The 18,997-nt window shown below is 47.1% G+C and overlaps 2 protein-coding genes and 2 long non-coding RNA genes across 5 annotated transcripts in view; 1 reads left to right on the top strand and 3 right to left on the bottom strand.

Annotated features, from left to right (window-relative positions):
• Positions 1–827: 827 nt before the first annotated feature.
• Positions 828–3,306, bottom strand: LOC135366564 (uncharacterized). The gene is made up of 2 exons (XR_010414219.1): positions 1,348–3,306; positions 828–992 (listed from the first exon to the last, which is right to left on the bottom strand). It is a non-coding gene; the product is annotated as an uncharacterized LOC135366564 (long non-coding RNA).
• Positions 1,605–18,997, top strand: part of LOC135366559 (uncharacterized) — a 72,804-nt gene continuing 55,411 nt past the window's right edge. The window contains exons 1-3 of one of the 2 annotated variants that reach the window (XM_064599309.1): positions 1,605–1,878; positions 1,956–2,119; positions 2,201–2,548. The gene's annotated coding sequence lies outside the window, so the exon portion shown is untranslated. Of the gene's footprint in view, positions 2,120–2,200; positions 2,549–18,997 lie in introns of both variants that reach the window. The other variant, XM_064599308.1, reaches the window with a different exon arrangement.
• On the bottom strand, positions 7,507–9,175 carry LOC135366562 (uncharacterized). Its single transcript, XR_010414218.1, has 3 exons — positions 8,779–9,175; positions 8,250–8,404; positions 7,507–7,924 (listed from the first exon to the last, which is right to left on the bottom strand). It is a non-coding gene; the product is annotated as an uncharacterized LOC135366562 (long non-coding RNA).
• The window catches only part of LOC135366561 (baculoviral IAP repeat-containing protein 7-B-like), a 41,408-nt gene continuing 32,826 nt past the window's right edge, over positions 10,416–18,997 (bottom strand). Inside the window, exons 5-6 of the mRNA XM_064599314.1 lie at positions 18,494–18,558; positions 10,416–10,703 (exon numbers count right to left, since the gene is read on the bottom strand). Of these exons, the coding sequence (XP_064455384.1) occupies positions 10,549–10,703; positions 18,494–18,558 (220 nt within the window). The 3' untranslated portion in view covers positions 10,416–10,548. The remainder of the gene's footprint in view (positions 10,704–18,493; positions 18,559–18,997) is intronic.

Below are 18,997 nucleotides of genomic sequence, written 5' to 3' on the forward strand. Positions count from 1 at the left end.
GTTCGCTAGGCTTAGGGACAATAGGCTCTAGGGGTGACGCCTGCTATGGCCACTGTCAACAACCCGAAACAATCGAACATGTTCCTGCGGGACTGCGCGCGAAACCCATTGCCCTCGCTCCACCTCGGGCTCGCTAGCGGACATCCTCTACCTCCGCTGGTTCTTCTGCCGAACGTTCCGCCAAAGCAAGAAACCTCATTCGCTTCCTGCTGAAGACAGGCCTTGCTCATCGACCCATCTAATACTCTACTCTCCCCGGTGAACTCGTGCACCTCACTGCCAGCCCCACCCTTCAACTTCCTCTATCCTCCATCCGTCCGTCCTTCCTTTGTGTTTTGTTTTGCTTTGCGTTCTTTTTTTTTTTTGGGGGGGGGCTATAGTCGTGACGATGCTCACTTCTGTGTGGCCAACAACGGCGAGCCTATCCTGCCATAACCCCCCCCCCCCCCCGATCGGTCATTGGTTGGTTTAAAATTATGAACTTTCCTTGGCGCGGTGACGCCGTGTCGGGGTGCCGGAGCAACTCGCCGTAAAGTCATCGCCGGAAGCTGCCGTTTACGCAATGATCCAGGGAAAATGGCGGGCGCCCAAACCACGTGATCTCGAGGAGCCACTCACAGCGTCCCCGAGCTGCAGCGCGGGAAAAAAGCTGGGACCCAGTGCGCATGCGCAGACCGACCTTTTTCCCCAACCTCCTTCTCTCCTCGTGTTTTTCGTCTCTTCTCTCGCCCCCCCCCCCCCCCCAGCCCCGTCCGTTTGTCTTCGGCGCTTGCTTGCTGTAGAGCAACGATCATGCTGTCCCGAAGCAGACAATCGAAAAGCGATGGTGTATGACAAAACAACTTTATTTGTCGTCGGGAACTGCCTCGAAAATGCTACAGTACATATCTTTTTAGGTCTTGTAACAGGCTTCACTGGAGCTTTAGGTGCTTCGACATCGAAGGGCAGTTCAAAAGCCAATGCTGGGCTATGTGCGTCGTTGTTGCCGATGGCTGCGGGAGAACCAAAACAAAACAAAAAATATATTGATGATCCGTAACTCTGCACGAAAACCACTGCTATGATAGGCAATCGATCTTGATTTCGTATTTGAACACCAAGGCATTTGTCACGAATGTTCGTAGATCACAGTGAACGAACGGCTGCGACGCGCATGAGGGGCAACTAGCATAACCACACATAATTTGATTAACGGCATATCAGAAACGTACAAGTTACGGCAATGCACTGCACAATGAAACGCCGCTAACGTACCGAGTGACTCGTAAATGTTGTACGTAATACACTTAACGTGATAAACCTGCATTACTTCCTTCAGTCACAAAAAAGTAATGAAACTTGTCTTACCGTTCACCTGCAGTACGTCGGAAAGAGTGCAGACTTCCTCTCTGACGATTTCTGCGTCCTTTGGAGGTGCAGGGATTCCATCACATGCTCGTCTTCCCGCTGTTGTGATGATGAGGTTGACGTGCCATTCCGTTCTCACATTAGCAGTTCGCCACAATCTAAATCTAAAGCATTCAAAACCCTCAAACTACCCCTAGCGTCTGCGTGCACAACGGTTGCAGTCCGAGAGAACACGCGTGGCCGAACAGACGTGATTCTCCTCCGTTCGCCTGCTTCCGTTGAGCGGTTCGCGCGTTCGGATGCTCGCTCCTCAGTCAAATGACCCTCGCCCAATCAGCGCAAAGGAAACTGACGCCAGTTTTTTAGACCAATGAGCATCCAAATATTTATACATATATTGCGCAGCCAATCAGAGATCGTTAGCGTACGCGCGCCGGTGGCGACATTATTTTGGAGGCGGTGCGTTTCGCTTTAGAGCCGGCGGCTGGCGATTCGCTTTACAGCCTGCGGCTGGTAAAGTTTCGAAATGTGGTGAGTGCAGCAGGGACGCAAGGAAACCGTCTATGCCGGTACCGCTTTGGATGATTTTTAGTGTCCTTCCCTAACAGGTTGTCGATACCAACTCTGAAAAACTCGGTGCATGATGGATACTTCTGCAAGTCAATTCAATGATAGATAAGTGGAAGACAGACAGGTGTGCCTCACTTGCTTGGTGCGACAACGATTCAAGAAGGACCAATACTGCGTTTTTCCACTACCCACTCTATGACAGGCAAGTTAGCTCCTATATGCAACATTTTGGCATGTAGAATTTTTTGTTTTCACGTTTCTGATCCCTATCTTTCTTGTTCAGGTATAAGCACTCAACTCATATCTGCTTCAGAAAAAGCATCTGCAAGGATACAGTAGAATGGATAAGTGGTTGGAGCATCATCTTTCGGTATAGCAGCTGCGCAAGCTCCTTTGTGACGAGTCAACCAGACGCCTACACAAGCAGGAAAGGAATATGGATATGATCTCTGTCATGCCTGATCTCTGAATGTATGTACCTGTGCAGCCAATATGCTGTGAAATCTCCCAAGTGAGATATCAGGTATCGCATGGCGCACGGAGTGTTGGTTTCCAGTGAACCGTGCAGTGAATTGTGATGCAGTGAACGTTAACAACGAATGACTCATTAACACTGGACGGGATTCATCAAGTATGACTTCAGATTTACTAAATTGGTTTTGGATTCGCTTTGGGGGGAGGCCACGATATCCCATTGTTTAAAACTGTAGATGTTCACATTCCCAGATTTCTATGTTAAAGCTTTAAACACGTAACATGAAAAACGGTTAGGAGCAACTAAGATTTATTTGAACAAGAACTTTTGTGCACGGGACTGCACGAAAGTTCTTGTTCAAATAAATCTTAGTTGCTCCTAACCGTTTTTCATGTTACGTATTTGATTCCCTCTTCGCGGGCTCCTTGACAGTGTTTCTCTCTTTTTTGTGTGTGTGTTTCCCTTTCCGACGTATTTAAAGCTTCAACATAGAGAGTGCATGCCCTATCAAAAAATAATGCTGGTGGACCACCAGAAATTCTGATGGCCAATCACATTTGTTTGGTGGCATCTGGTGGCCCACTAGGCATTCCCTGATTGCACCTGGTGGACCACCAGACACTCCCTGATTGTAGCTGGTGGACCACCAGACCTGTTCTGGTGGCACGTGACTGGCCACCAGGTTTACTCTGACAGCACCTGGTGGACCACGAGACCTGTTCTTGTGGCCCCTGATTGGCCACCAGTTGATTCTGACAGCCCCTGGTTGGCCACCAGGACGGCTGGGACAGCACCTGATGGACCACCACACTTTTTACAGAAGCAATCAGGTGAGCAACCTGCTGATTACCTTTGATGTGAACCACAAGACATTGATAGTAAACAGTGATGGCCACTAACTACTTCTACAGTAGTTTAACTATAACTACTAACTACTTTGCGGTTGAGTAGTTTAACTAGTAGTTCAACTACTTTTCAGGGGAGTAGTTAAAACTACTTCTTTAACTACTGCAATGTAGTTTAACTACATCTATAACTACTTAACGTTGTCCATCAACACCAATCCCTTGTAGTGTTCTTGGACACCTAAATATGAATCACAAGCAATGATAAACTTTGGCTCAAGCCATTGCTACGATCATCAAACACAAAGCTTGCGGCGAAATTCTTTTTGTGCCTACGCGATAAACTAAATTGCAGAATTATTTCACAGCAAATGAGGCTTCACTAGACGAGCATTATTTATTTATTTATTCACATACCCCAAAGGCCATACCCTGGGGGACACCAGTTGATACGTGACAAAACGATGAGGAATGGTTGTTCACGAAAGTGGACTGGAGGCGGTCAGTTAAGAACATATTAATCCAGGAGAGAACATGTGCATCAAGGCCTAGTTGTGAGAGTTTAACCATTAATCTAGCGTGCGGTACAGAATCAGAGGCTTTAGCAAAGTCCAGGAACACGGCATCTGTTTGAGTAAAACTGTCCATATTTGAGTAGAGGCCGTGGATAAAACCAGCTATATAGTTGTGAGAAATTTTTACGGAAGTCATGCTGGCAGGGGGAAAAGTAAGCATTTGACTCTAGAAAGTTGATTACCTGCGAATATATAATGTGTTCCATGGTTTTGCAAGGGACGCGGGTAATGGAGATTGGTCTATAGTTCAACGGTGAATGAATGACACCACTTTTATGCACTGGTATTGTCATTCCCCGACGCCAGTCTTCTGGCAGAACTGAACTATTAAGTAGGAAGGGAGTTGCCTCAGGAGAGAAGCCGCCGATATTTCGAACAGAGACTGTTCTTTTTCTGGGCACCGTCCTCATCATTGGCATGGTATATAAAGGGTTAGGTGTGACGTGTTCAAAGGTTCATGCGAATTGTCCCTTTAAATCATGCCAATGATGAGGACGGTGCCCAGAAGAAGAACAGTCTCTGTTCGAAATATCGGCGGCTTCTCTCCTGAGGCAGCTCCCTTCCTACATCTCTACCGGTTCGCTGGATTTCTACCCATCTATGAACTATTAAGTGATTGTTGGAATATTGCAGTAAGAAATCTGCTCGAGTGAGCCTTTGTGTTTTAAAGAATTTTGCTGTTTATTCCATCGAAACCAGCAGAGGAGGAAACCTTGATGGAAGAGATAATCTTTTCAATGCCAGCAGGAGATATCGCTATCGGTGACATGCTATTGAAGATGGATGTGGGAGGCGCGGCAGGGGGAGTTGTGTCTTCGTTGGTGAACACGCTTGCAAATGCGTTATTGAAGATAAGAGAACATTGGTTATCTCTAAGAAAATTACCATCACGATCTTTCAGTTGGATGTTTACCGATGGAGATTTTGGGTTTATAACTTTGTAGAATGCTTTGGGGTTGTGCTTCAAGAGGTTAATGAGGCCCTCGCTATAGAACCTGCGTTTTGAAGAAGTCACCAATGAGATGTATTTCCGGGCGCACTCTTGATATTAGCAGTGATGATGTAGACTTATACAGCGCTTAGCAAGCCTGTACAGACGTTTCTTTTTACGGGCGAGCAGTTTGATTTCATGATTGTACCATGGGGCATGACAATGTGTCTTGATGATAATGGAGGGTATATAGGCTTCAATAAGTGCATTAATCTTGGATTTGTATAAATACCAGTTTTCCTCAACTGTCCGTACTTCAAAATTAGCGAGAAAGTTAGCCAAGTAACTGGATAATTCAGAATTTATTTGGTCGTAGTTACCCTTATCGATCTTATGCGTTTGCACGAGGAACGACGGGGCACGCTGGGGATAGGTATTGTAAAGTGTAGTACTTTGTGATCACTCAAGGCGCATGGAGAAAATACAGAACCTACTATATCTGGGTCATTAGTGAGGATTAGGTCTAGGATGTTTGATGAGGTGGGAGTTACACGGGTGGGTTCATGAACCACCTGATGAAGGTCAAACACATGACACAAATCAATGAAAGAACGTTCTTCACTGCCAGAGGCTGAGGTTGATCTCCAATTAATTGAGGGGTAGTTGAAATGACCAAGAAGAATAACCTTTGAATTTGTGAATTTGTGAAATATATGATGTAGTGATTTGTGTAATTCTGGGATGAATGCATTGCTTGAGGGAGGTCGATAGCATGCACCAACTACTAATCTACACGTGACGCAGTCAATCAATACCCACGTTACTTCGATAGGAAGTGTACAATGAACAGCATATGATTTAAAACAGTTTTTAACCGCGAGTCAAACACCACCTTCTCGTCTATTTACGCGATCACAGCGATAGAAGGTAAAGCCAGGACACTCTGGTAACAGCTCACTGTCTCATATATATGGCGATAGCCAAGTTTCAGTAAGTGCAACAGGGTCACATTCACAGGATTGCAACAAACTACACAAATCCTTACGCTTTGGAATCAAACTGTGGACGTTACAAAAAAACAACAGATTAAGCATGTGCGGTAGTACAGTGGTGGGAAACAGAACAGATCAGCTATGGTGTACGTTCAACAACCTGTTTTCAACATTGTTTTAAAGCAACCTGTTTTAAAGCATTAAAAGTGAAGATTTAGTACACATGCACGACACAATTGCTCTGCACCTCCGTTCTCATCAAACAAGTAGCTCAAGGTAAAAGTCGGAAGCACAATCGTGCCGTAAAGGTTACGGCAAAATCGGAAGTAGTTGGAACCTTCAGTAACCTAACTACTGTAGTTAACTACTTAAAATAGTAGTTTAACTAGTAGTTGCCACTACATTTCTGCAAGTAGTTGATAACTACTTTTTAACTAAAATCAGGTAGTTTAACTAGTAGTTTAACTACATGTAGTTAACTACTGGCCATCACTGATAGTAAATGATTGCACACCAGACTGCCCTGAAGCTGCAACTGATTTTTGGTGTGGTAGAGCACCACGCTGTAGACTGAGGTGTCTTAGCTGCCCTTTCAAATCTGTGTTATAGTCATATGCACTCGTTCCATGGCGTTAGTTTTGGATTACTACTGTGTAAAATCCTGAGTGGTAGTATGTGTCTGCCTACAGATGAAAATGTATATCAAGTCCAGCAAATATGCATATATGCACATGCAAGTCTGTGGATGTACATACTGCACATCAGGGCTGGTGGTACATTCAGCCGATCAGAGCTGGTGGTGCATTCAGCCAGTCAAGGCTGGTGGAATCAGGGCTGGTGGCCAATCATCCCATCAAGGTCCAAAAACACACCAGACATCAGCTCTGGTGGCCCACCAAAAACTGTTTTCCAATAGGGTGGCGTAATGATAGTGTTGAATATTACGTTAGTTGCAAACTTCGCAGTGTTGCGTGAGTATGACGTCGGTCGAAGTCATGTGTTTGGTGATTGTTAGGCTTAGCATGGCGGCCACATCAGATCAACAGCAACGCTTTGAATTTGGCTTGCTTAGGTTCGTTTTTGGAGGGTAGGTTATATAGGTTAGTCTTGCTCTGCTTTGTTTTTTGACAGTTCACCAAACTACGATGTCTTATTTGAACGATGTGCATTCCCACGATGTGTTCCCAGCACAGCTTACGTCCATTTTCTGTGGGGTTAGAGGGCAGTAAAACTTGAGAGGTTGGTTCTTTCTTTTCTACCTTCCGCTGATCCCATTGCTTGCCGTTGTCAGGTTGTCTCCGTTGTGTTCGACCATAGCCTCCTATATACTACCCTCCCCCCCCCCCCCCCCCCATGCCTGCCCAATGAGTTGAGAGCACACAGGCGCAGGTCGTCCACAATAGTGACGCTAGTCTCCTAGTGGTGATAGTTACCTCGATGCAATATCTGCAGTATCGATAGTGACGCCGTCCTCCTACACACGTAGTGCAGATTACAACCGGTGGCGTCTGACAGTCCGAGACATGACATAACACCCAAAAGAGACTACTCTCTTAGAAATGGACCTTCTATATCGTGTCTTCTACAGCCACCCGAAAAACGGTAATTTTGGGGTTTCTACGTAGAGACTACGCGAAAGCGCGGGAAATGACATCGCATCACGTGGTTTCCCTCGTAGAAGCCACAAAAGTGGCATCTGTTTTATCCTTCACAGTTTCCTCCTTTCCCAGTCCTTTTCCCCTCTCCCCCGGCGCAGGCTTAGAGGGCAGGCTTGCAGTCAACAGAATTTATTTGAAAGGCGATTGACGACTTTATTTCGGCAAAGTTGTGAAATTGTGGTACAGTGAATATTGTCTAGACTTGCAAACTATGCAAAATACCCTGTTCACAGAGAAATGACTCGGAGAAAATAAAAATGAATTAGAACCACACATAGTCAAAATATCACAGATTGCACAAAACGGCGTGGCTCGACGCCGCTGCTGTGAAACGATTTGCAAGCTTGAAATTCGCTACGAAACAAGTTTCGCTGGGGTGAAGACCTGTTTGTTGCTCAGGGCATATGATCACCATATTTCAGCGGCTCTACAGCTCTTTGTGGGGGCTGTTGATATAGCAGTTGTCACCCGTTGTGCAGCGTTTCCTCTATGCTTCCTGGCCTCGAATCGGAATTTTGCTTCAAGACATAACTGTGACGAAGTAAACGGCGACAAAAACATATTACAAAGTGGATAGGAACAACATTAAGTGTAATAAAAGTCACTATCGACAACAGTGAAAGGGTACGAACTATATAGCTTATACTAAAACGATGATAGTTGAGACAGCGAGGTGAGAAAAACGGTACATTGGTACCACAGCAGTACCAAGTATGTAGCAGGAGAGATCAAAGAGGTATCTTACTGAATGCGGCTGACATCAAACGCCAGTCAGGCCAAGCTACCCATGACGAACGAATAACTACAACTAACTCGTCTCGCATGCAAGGCGAGCGACGCGGCCCACTTGTATTACCTTGCACATGGTCGACAGGTGAGTGTCAGCATTGGACGCATGTTCCGGGTAACACTTGTGCCGTGTACTGGCTAATTTCTGTCAGTCTTCGGTATGAATCGCACGCAGATTTCCTCCAGGCGGCACGTTGAACCCACTGGTGACGTTCATACCCACTGCAGCCAGCGGAGACGGAGAATGTTTACTCAAACCACGGTCGAAATGAGCCCCCGAAAGACAAAAACATGCTGCGCCATACACAAACGTTAGCGCTCGTGAAGTCCACGTTTAGAAGCAATTCTAACAGAGCTACAAACCGGATACAGCTGACAACACATTAGCGTCTCTCGAATACTTTCACTACTCAACTTCTCAGACATCACCACATAACTTTCGTTGACGTTCTGTCACGACCGCCATGACACTTCCATTCGCCCGTGCACCTTCCAAATGCTCGTTAGAAGCGTGGGGAAGTAACAGGTAGCCACTACAATAGTAGTGCTGCTAGCATAGTTATCCCAATAAAATTTATTAAAGGGAGGTGTCTTACCTGTCAAAGAATCCCAGAACCAGCAAAGCGAGAAAACGCTGGCGGCAAGGCGTTGAAGAAGAGGTGTGACCAGTGCCGCGCCACCAGCATGTCTAGCCCCGTCGCATAGTTCATGTGACTCGTCGACGCCGTTCGGGTGATCACTCCGAGCCACGCTCCGAGCGCATAGAAACCACCGCAAAAACTTAGACAACACGAAATAGACGTCACGACGTCCGATTCCTGGTCACGTGATAAACGTGTCTTCTACACGGCGTACGCGCCAAAAAAAGCAAGACACTTTTCTATGGTATTTTCTTTTCTCCCAGGTCACGTGGGCATCTGTCGTCTAAAACTTCGGCCTTGAGCGTGAATCTAGATACGGCAGCTCTTGACGGCACAATTGAAGACCTATTTCTAAGAGTGTATATATACTGTACTAACGCTGACTGGCGCGTAGTCTTCAATAAACGCTGGCTTATCAGCGATAACGGATGTTTGCACAGCGTGCACCCATCCAGGACGCTTATCTCTGCAAGGCGCTGTACAGAGCGGTGCAGGCAAAGGTCGTCACTGCTCTGACTCTCCCTGCTTCCCACCCTAGGAAACTGGCGCCGCCATACCCGGTAGCGTGAACGGCCTGTTTTGCATCATTGGGCAGCCACGTGGTATATTGGAGGCTATGGTTCGACGATGAAATAAGGCAACGGCTGCGTCACTCCCAGACAGGTTTTTCTACAGGATGACATTTACAAAGTACAGTCAAGATATTCGTCTTGAGAGGTCCGTGGAGCCCGTCAGCCAGGTTCCCCTCTTTGTTCAAATTTCACCGCTCATGGCATTGTTTTACAGCGGCAGCTGTTAACGGGAACGTCTAAGTAAATCTCAAAAACCTCGATTTCAGTTTCCGTGATGCAAAAAAAGTTAAAATAATCTAAAGCTAATAAAAGCAGTTTTGACATACTACGGGATACGTAGTTGTGCGTGTGTGTACGTAGAAAGTGTCCCCATTTTTCAGGGTTTCCTGTCCTGCTTTACCCCCGTTTTAGTAATATTTTTGTCCAGCTAATTCCAGCTCTACACATCATCACTCACTTCACAGATCACAAGGCAGTACTCGTCACTCTAAAGTAGTTTCCGCTTATTCTGTCATTATACACCATCTATACCGTCATTATACATATCATCGGACGGCCAAAAAGCATCATAAGGCCGCTTGACTATAGTAGACACTGAGATCCAAGAACCAGCAAGCACCATCTTGTTGGCATCTTGTCAAGCACCACGCTACCCACGCGTACGCGCACTGTGCACGTCAGAGCTCCGGTGCACGTTAGCGCACGATGCCATCTATCGTGCACGGGTGAAATGTTCCTTTCATTCACAAGCAGCGGTTGACGGCCTTGAGCTCACTTTGATATCTTCGGGACGCTCTGGTGGACAATGCATGGATTATCGCGCAGCAATCATACAGGCTTGGAGGAGGAGGAGGAGGAGTGTCGTTGGGAGGAACCGAGAGGTCTGCCTGCCTGATTAGGCGGCATGTTTCTCGGGAAGGGAAAGGTGGTGGAGAGGAGGACAGGAAAGGGTGAAGTGGAAGACCGAGCGGAATCCGGTGGCAAAAACCCAGTAAGAACAAATGCCATTGACCGCATGACTCTAGGTGGTGTAGTTTTTTTTATTATAATTCAATGACACGTTTTCTGGGACATCCTGTATATAACAAAAAAAAAAAAAAACGAAAAGATCCGCCAGCTGTTTCGCCTGAAACTGCCACTGTGTCAATAAATATTATGCCGTGATTCGTCTGTAGCTCTCGACCGCAACCCCGCACATCGGACACAAAAGTAGCCTTGCGGAGCACTTCAGGCAGCAGGCGGCCTGGCTGCACGGGATGAGAATTGCATCGGCGTCAGCCTGGTTGCAGATCTTACAACGGAGGCCATCTGGAACAAATATGCACATCTCTTTACTCCGCTCGGAATAGCCTTGTGCATCTTTTTTGTATTTCTTTTTGAGGCCTAAACATGGATTCGTGTACCGTGTACAAACTCCGTCCAACTCTACCAGCCTTGGTTCTTCTAAGGAGGCACCGAGGCAACCAGACAAAGCTTGTGGAATAGCTTCACAAAATTTACAAGTTGGCATCGTTTTATTGGGGGTATTCGTGACCATCAGTTGTTGTTGGGGTAGCGACACTTTGTCCGAAGTTACCCTGCATGACGCGTAAAATATGGGCATCGTGAACATTAAACTCATGTGGCTGTGGCGTTTGGAGAGACGCGCAGCGGCCCCACGAAGCGGCTGGAGGGGTTGCTTTCGCCTCGTAATCGAAGCGGGAGGGAGGGAAGGGGGGGGGGGGGCGAGGTATTGATAAAACTATACAGGAAGCCAGTGTGCCGGCGCTTGGAAGTCGCGTGAGGCGGCTTCCCGGTTCTTGTCTGTAGTGTAAAATAAAACTCCGGTTGTTTTGTACATGTTGCTATAGCGTGTTTCTTCGTTACGTAGGACGCATGACCGTCGCCCCGGCAGATTTTGTCACTGACGTTACGGGACATGTGCATTTGAGAACCAATGACAATAGCCAAGGCTCTCGCTCCCCTCTGTGTTCGGGGGTTTCGTTCTCCCCGACTACGACGCGAAGAAATACGAAGGTGTGAATAGGAACGCGCTACTGTGTCAAAATAGAACTTCGCCACATGACACTGCCCGCAGCCAACGGTTGTTCAGAATGATTTCGTTCTGTCTCCTGCCTTTCGGAAACCAATATGCAAAATGCAAAAAAAAAAACAGAGAAAGAGACAAGAAGAAAAATAAAGGCGCACCTGTTTTCAGCAAATTGAAAGAGGGAAAGAAACACTCTGAAAGCTGGTTGATTAGCTGGACGGTGTTTGTTCATGTTCTCAATGCGTCATACCACATATCACGACGCATGGGTTTTGACATCAGCAGATGCCACAACATTATGTCTGTCACCCTTGTGTCATAGTTCAATATTTGTTTTCCTTTCGGTTGAAATGGGAAGCCACAACATTATGTCTGTCACTCTTGTGTCATAGTTCAACATTTTTCAATATCTATTTTCCTTTCAGTTGGAAGGGGAAGCAAAAAGTGATATGTACATCACTCTTGAAACAAAACTTCACGGCATAGCGCGCTCCTAGTCAATCACCGTCCCGAATTTCATCATTATGTCCGCCTGATTTGTTGGAAACAGGAGGTGTACGCCTTTTTTCTGACCTATATGTACTGCATAAGTGTCACAAAAAAGGTGTACGCCAGTAGTATAGGGGGGACCGCTATAAGAACATCCTTTTTCTAATCCAGTTCTAGGAATTTCTAATCCAGCACCAGCTAGTTCTAATCCAACACAAGCCAGTTCTAATCCTTCTGGTTGGTGGCCCCACTTTGATTGACAGGCCCCTTTTTGGCTCGCCCATTCATGTTGATTGGTCTGAGATGACCCCACTTCAATTGACAGGCCCCTTTTTGGCTCCACCCCTTCACACTGATTGGTTCAAAATGACCCCACTTTGATTGACAGGCCCCCTTTTGGCTCCGCCCACTTCACGCAAATTGGCCCCTCCAAACCTACTGATTGCTGATTGATCCATCCACTTCGCACTGATTGGCTCCTTCTAGGACAGCTGATCGGCCAACCCAGTGACCCCGCTACAGCTCTATCTTAGACAGACGAAAGGAATACATTGCAATGTTTATTGAGTACATCAGGGCTGTCTTGGAGAGATTGATTCCTTTGATGCTGGGCATGGTTCCTCGGAAGTGACAAATCATGTAGGTGTCTCTGGGACAGCGGCTAAGAAAAGTTTCATCCTCCGTGAGTTGACAGATTCCACGTGCGCTGGACGCTCACGTCCAGTGGTTGAAGGCACGTGCATAGCGATCCAGTAGCGTTCTTGTCCAGCTTAATGTCGGACCGCATAGGTACCACATGCCAATCTGTGATAGTCAAGATATCACCAGGGCATTCATGCGGGTAGGTGTGCTTATCCTTCTCGAGCTTCATGCGTCTTCAGTTGCAGGCGTCCAGCGCCAGCGTGCATGAGACGAGCGAGAAGAGAACGAGGTACCATATCCTTCCACTGGTCCAACTGACGCTACTCCTTCTCATCTTCTGCATTATCTGAGGAGAGAAAGAATGCCCAGTTAAATCACGCTATCTCCGTCGTACACTCAAGCTTACCATATTCGCAGCTTCCATATGGGTAGGAGTCGACGTCATTGTAGAGGTATCGTTTGTCGTCGTACGCCACCAGACTTCTTTTCACATTTCTGATGGTATACATGCACTGTTTCTTTCCCACTATTGACACCTGTTCATGCGATACGCTAGTGTGCTTGAACAGGGTATCGTGGTACGTATCATGGAGGAGGTGTTTGCACACAATGTTCTTTTTGACCCCTTTAGCTCTTGCAATTTGTTTTCCCCCAGCTAGTTTTATGGAGTACATTTTGGCTTTCAAGCATATTACTTCCTCTATGGGTATGCTACCGGTTTCACTTTTGAATGCACCAAGCCTACCACGATTCCTCTCGCTGTACAGTGGATGACCCCGGTCGAAGGAAGACAAGTCTAAATGGTCATCGGCGATCACACGTAACTGATCTTCGTAATCCTTGCAGAATAGGCCGAGGATCAGAGAACCCGTGTCAAAGTAGCAGGTAATCACCGGACAAGTGAGCTTGCTCAGGAGAGTTTCATAGTAGAATGAGTACATGGTTAATTTACCCAGTTCTAAAATCGTGAAGCCAATCTGCAAGGGGAAATCACATTGCACTTTTCTTTTGCGCATTTCGTACATGACACAATCGGGGGACAAAATTTCCATTCTCACGCATTCTGTCCGACTCCCGAGGCGACTTGCCGTCTCCTCATCGAAGGCTACTCGAATATCCCTCATGTTAAATTTATTTAAAAGCGTTCTTCCAAAGACCGCATTATTTGAGATTTTATAGAAATTTTTCTCGAACGTCTGCCCCAGGCAACGCGCCTGGCAACATTGTCCTCAATATAGGGACGCAGGAATGGTGGCTGACGAAATTTTAGGATTCGGTGAATTTTTGTCACCCTCATGCCCAATCTACAGTAGAGTGCGAGCAGTGCGTAATGAACGACGTACTCGACCTTGTCCTTGCACGTCAGCAACAGCTTTTTGCTGTTAACTGGCTGATACATTAATTCTTCGAGAAGACCTCGCTGGAATGGCGAGAGCCATTCCTCCGGGACCACCGCCTTCCCGGGAGCCAGGGGGAAGTACCGCATTAGAGCGTGGATAGATTTTGGATACACCAAGTCGCACACATACACGTACCCCACCTCCGAATCCGTGGGGTGACGCATAAAATCCACGGAGCTAAAATCCTCGACCCACTCGAAATCGCCGACGGGGAGGTGCTTTACCATACTGAATCCGTAAAGATTGTTGCAATCTATGTATGATATGTACACCTCCTCTTTATCGGGATCATAGCCACTGCACAGAGGGTTGTTAGCCCGCAAATAACGCCTTCTCGCCTATCAGAGCCAGCCCTTATCACTCGATTCGATGGTTCTGTACATGTCCTCATCGATGATTAACTCCAATTTTGCCTGCGTGTAATTTAGAGCACATTGCCACGAATAGGACGCCAGAGAAACACAATGAAGCAATTCCAATCCACGCACGTCGTAGCACAGTCGTCGAAAGTGCTGCATTACATCAGCATGTAATAGGGCGTCAGTTTTCAGGTACAATGCATTATGATCCCTCAGATTCGAGCATCCAAAACGTTCAAATACTTGCAGCGCATACTGGTAGTCTTCCTCGCTTATATCCTCCCCCGTGAGATCATTTCGGAAGGCAGATTTTGCCGGCAGAGCCAATTTGTCGTACACCGCAAAAGAATTAACGTGGCTGTATGGGAATACACCTTTACGAAGCAGAATTTCGTAGTCGTTTCCAAATACCTGCTTCAGGCACTGGAACGCCTCTGCGCCCCCCATGGATTTGACGGTTTCCACGAGCTCTCCCAGCGACGAATTTAGGTACTGCATGGTATCTCTGAATAGGAAGGTGCCAATTTCGAACGATCGAATTTTTTCTATGGAACTGGCAACGATGAAGGGAGCTCGCTTCCACCCGAGAAGGTGAAATTCCCGCAGCAGTCCGGCCAAATCGTAGGCCAGATTGTGCACCATGATCGGTAATTTTTCTCTCGTCGTGCACGCCACGTTACAGGGGCTGCACAGCGTCGCAATGTAATTTGTGTCCCCGGCAGTACATCGTTTGGAATGGTCGTGATGACGGACACGGGGTAGATCTCGCGTGAACTCCCGTTTACAGTACGCGCAATGGGTGGCAGCTCTGTGCTCGGCCTGTTGCTCATCATTCAGCACCATTGTGGCGGGGCAGGCATTCAGGGCAACCATCTCATCCCGCATTTCCATCAAAGCCTTCACGCACTGCCTCCCGGAATCTTCACCGTGGTGCGTCCTGACGCGATGTACTGCCGGACTGCCGGACACAAATTACATTGCGATGCTGTGCAGCCCCTGTAACGTGGCGTGCACGACGAGAGAAAAATTACCGATCATGGTGCACAATCTGGCCTACAATTTGGCCGGACTGCTGCGGGAATTTCACCTTCTCGGGTGGAAGCGAGCTCCCTTCATCGTTGCCAGTTCCATGGAAAAAATTCGATCGTTCGAAATTGGCACCTTCCTATTCAGAGATACCATGCAGTACCTAAATTCGTCGCCGGGAGAGCTCGTGGAAACCGTCAAATCCATGGGGGGCGCAGAGGCGTTCCAGTGCCTGAAGCAGGTATTTGGAAACGACTACGAAATTCTGCTTCGTAAAGGTGTATTCCCATACAGTCACGTTAATTCTTTTGCGGTGTACGACGAATTGGCTCTGCCAGCAAAATCTGCCTTCCGAAATGATCTCACGGGGGAGGATGTAAGCGAGGAAGACTACCAGTATGCGCTGCAAGTATTTGAACGTTTTGGATGCTCGAATCTGAGGGATTATAATGCATTGTACCTGAAAACTGATGCCCTATTACATGCTGATGTAATGCAGCACTTTCGACGACTGTGCTACGACGTGCGTGGATTGGAATTGCTTCATTGTGTTTCTCTGGCGTCCTATTTGTGGCAATGTGCTCTAAATTACACGCAGGCAAAATTGGAGTTAATCATCGATGAGGACATGTACAGAACCATCGAATCGGGTGTTAGGGGCGGGCTCTGTCAGGCAAGCAGGCGTTATTTGCGGGCTAACAACCCTCTGTGCAGTGGCTATGATCCCGATAAAGAGGAGGTGTACATATCATATATAGATTGCAACAATCTTTACGGATTCAGTATGGTAAAGCACCTCCCCGTCGGCGATTTCGAGTGGGTCGAGGATTTTAGCTCCGTGGATTTTATGCGTCATCCCACGGATTTGGAGGTGGGGTACGTGTATGTGTGCGACTTGGTGTATCCAAAATCTATCCACGCTCTAACACGGTACTTCCCCCTGGCTCCCGAAAAGGCGGTGGTCCCGGAGGAATGGCTCTCGCCATTCCAGCGAGGTATTCTCGAAGAATTAATGTATCAGCCATCTAACAGCAAAAAGCTGTTGCGGACGTGCAAGGACAAGGTCGAGTACGTCGTTCATTACGCACTGCTCGCACTCTACTGTAGATTGGGCATGAGGGTGACAAAAATTCACCGAATCCTAAAATTTCGTCAGGCATCATTCCTGCGTCCCTATATTGAGGACAATGTTGCCAGGCGCGTTGCCTCGGGCACGACGTTCGAAAAAAATTTCTATAAATTCTCAAATAATGCGGTCTTTGGAAGAACGCTTTTAAATAAATTTAACATGAGGGATATTCGAGTAGCCTTCGATGAGGAGACGGCAAGTCGCCTCGGGAGTCGGACAGAATGCGTGAGAATGGAAATTTTGTCCCCCGATTGTGTCATGTACGAAATGCGCAAAAGAAAAGTGCGATGTGATTTCCCCTTGCAGATTGGCTTCACGATTTTAGAACTGAGTAAATTAACCATGTACTCATTCTACTATGAAACTCTGCTGAGCAAGCTCACTTGTCCGGTGATTACCTGCTACTTTGGCACGGATTCTCTGATCCTCAGCCTATTCTGCAAGGATTACGAAGATCAGTTACGTGTGATCACCGACGACCATTTAGACTTGTCTTCCTTCGACTGGGGTCATCCACTGTACAGCGAGAGGAATCGTGGTAGGCTTGGTGCATTCAAAACTGAAACCGGTAGCATACCCATAGAGGAAGTAATATACTTGAAAGCCAAAATGTACTCCATAAAACTAGCTGGGGGAAAACAAATTGCAAGAGCTAAAGGGGTCAAAAAGAACATTGTGTGCAAACACCTCCTCCATGATACGTACCACGATACCCTGTTCAAGCACACTAGCGTATCGCACGAACAGGTGTCAATAGTGGGAAAGAAACAGTGCATGTACACCATCAGAAATGTGAAAAGAAGTCTGGTGGCGTACGACGACAAACGATACCTCTACAATGACGTCGACTCCTACCCATATGGAAGCTGCGAATATTGTAAGCTTGAGTGTATGACGGAGATAGCGTGATTTAACTGGGCATTCTTTCTCTCCTCAGATAATGCAGAAGATGAGAAGGAGTAGCGTCAGTTGGACCAGTGGAAGGATATGGTACCTCGTTCTCTTCTCGCTCGTCTCATGCACGCTGGCGCTGGACGCCTGCAACTGAAGACGCATGAAGCTCGAGAAGGATAAGCACACCTACCCGCATGAATGCCCTGGTGATATCTTGACTATCACAGATTGGCATGTGGTACCTATGCGGTCCGACATTAAGCTGGACAAGAACGCTACTGGATCGCTCTGCACGTGCCTTCAACCACTGGATGTGAGCGTCCAGTGCACGTGGAATGTGTCAACTCACGGAGGATGAAACTTTTCTTAGCCGCTGTCCCAGAGACACCTACATAATTTGTCACTTCCGAGGAACCATGCCCAGCATCAAAGGAATCAATCTCTCCAAGACAGCCCTGATGTACTCAATAAACATTGCAATGTATTCCTTTTGTCTGTCTAAGATAGAGCTGTAGCGGGGTCACTGGGTTGGCCGATCAGCTGTCCTAGAAGGAGCCAATCAGCGCGAAGTGGATGGATCAATCACCAATCAGTAGGTTTGGAGGGGCCAATTTGCGTGAAGTGGGCGGAGCCAAAAGGGGGCCTGTCAATCAAAGTGGGGTCATTTTGAACAAATCAGTGTGAAGGGGTGGAGCCAAAAAGGGGCCTGTCAATCGAAGTGGGGTCATCTCAGACCAATCAACATGAATGGGCGAGCCAAAAAGGGGCCTGTCAATCAAAGTGGGGCCACCAACCAGAAGGATTAGAACTCACTTGTGTTGGACTAGAACTAGCTGGTGTTGGATTAGAAATTCCTAGAACTGGATTAGAAAAAGGATGTTCTTATAGCGGTCCCCCTATACTACTTACGCCTCCAATTTTCATCAATGCAGGGAAAGGAACGATGTTATTCGCAGTGACGGTTGGCTAGGAGCGTGCTATGCCATGAAGTTATCTTTTAAGGGTGCAAATGACATCTCATCGGCACACGTAGCAAACTATGCCCAACCTTATGAAGCGTATAGTCGGAAGTCACGTATCTGAATGACAAGCAGATCTGTACTTCAAGGATATGAGAGAGAACCACATACCGGATGCTGTTCCGTCATACTCCTCTTCTAGCCCAGGAGGTAGCGCTGTGCTGGTCCCCGATGTCCTACAGTGGTACAGAAACAATGTTATGTACAACAGCGTGGCATGAGCATTCCAGCTGCACAGCACCGTGGACTTCGATCTGAAATGCCTTTCAGCGTGCGTTTTGTGAACGTCCACCGTGCTACCCATGACATCAGTACCCGCAACACTGTTGGAATAAGCACATTGAAGTGCCTCTCCGGACTGGGAAAACAGCGTTTATTTTATTTAGTCCATGAAAAGAAGGTGCCTCAAGGAATCTATACGCGAAATTTCAGTCCTGTTTGCGAACGCTGTGCATTTCTGTCAAATTTTGAAGCTCTGCTGATCCTCCATGAGTTTCAATGACGTCAGGAGCGAGTGACGTAATCATAGCCCACAAATTGCCATGATGTCATGTTATAGAGAGGGCACTCTTCTCCTAGGCACGACACCGGCGTCCGAGTAGGGTCACGTGGCGG

Source organism: Ornithodoros turicata, chromosome 8 (genome assembly GCF_037126465.1).
Source record: "Ornithodoros turicata isolate Travis chromosome 8, ASM3712646v1, whole genome shotgun sequence".
Taxonomy (NCBI): domain Eukaryota; kingdom Metazoa; phylum Arthropoda; class Arachnida; order Ixodida; family Argasidae; genus Ornithodoros; species Ornithodoros turicata.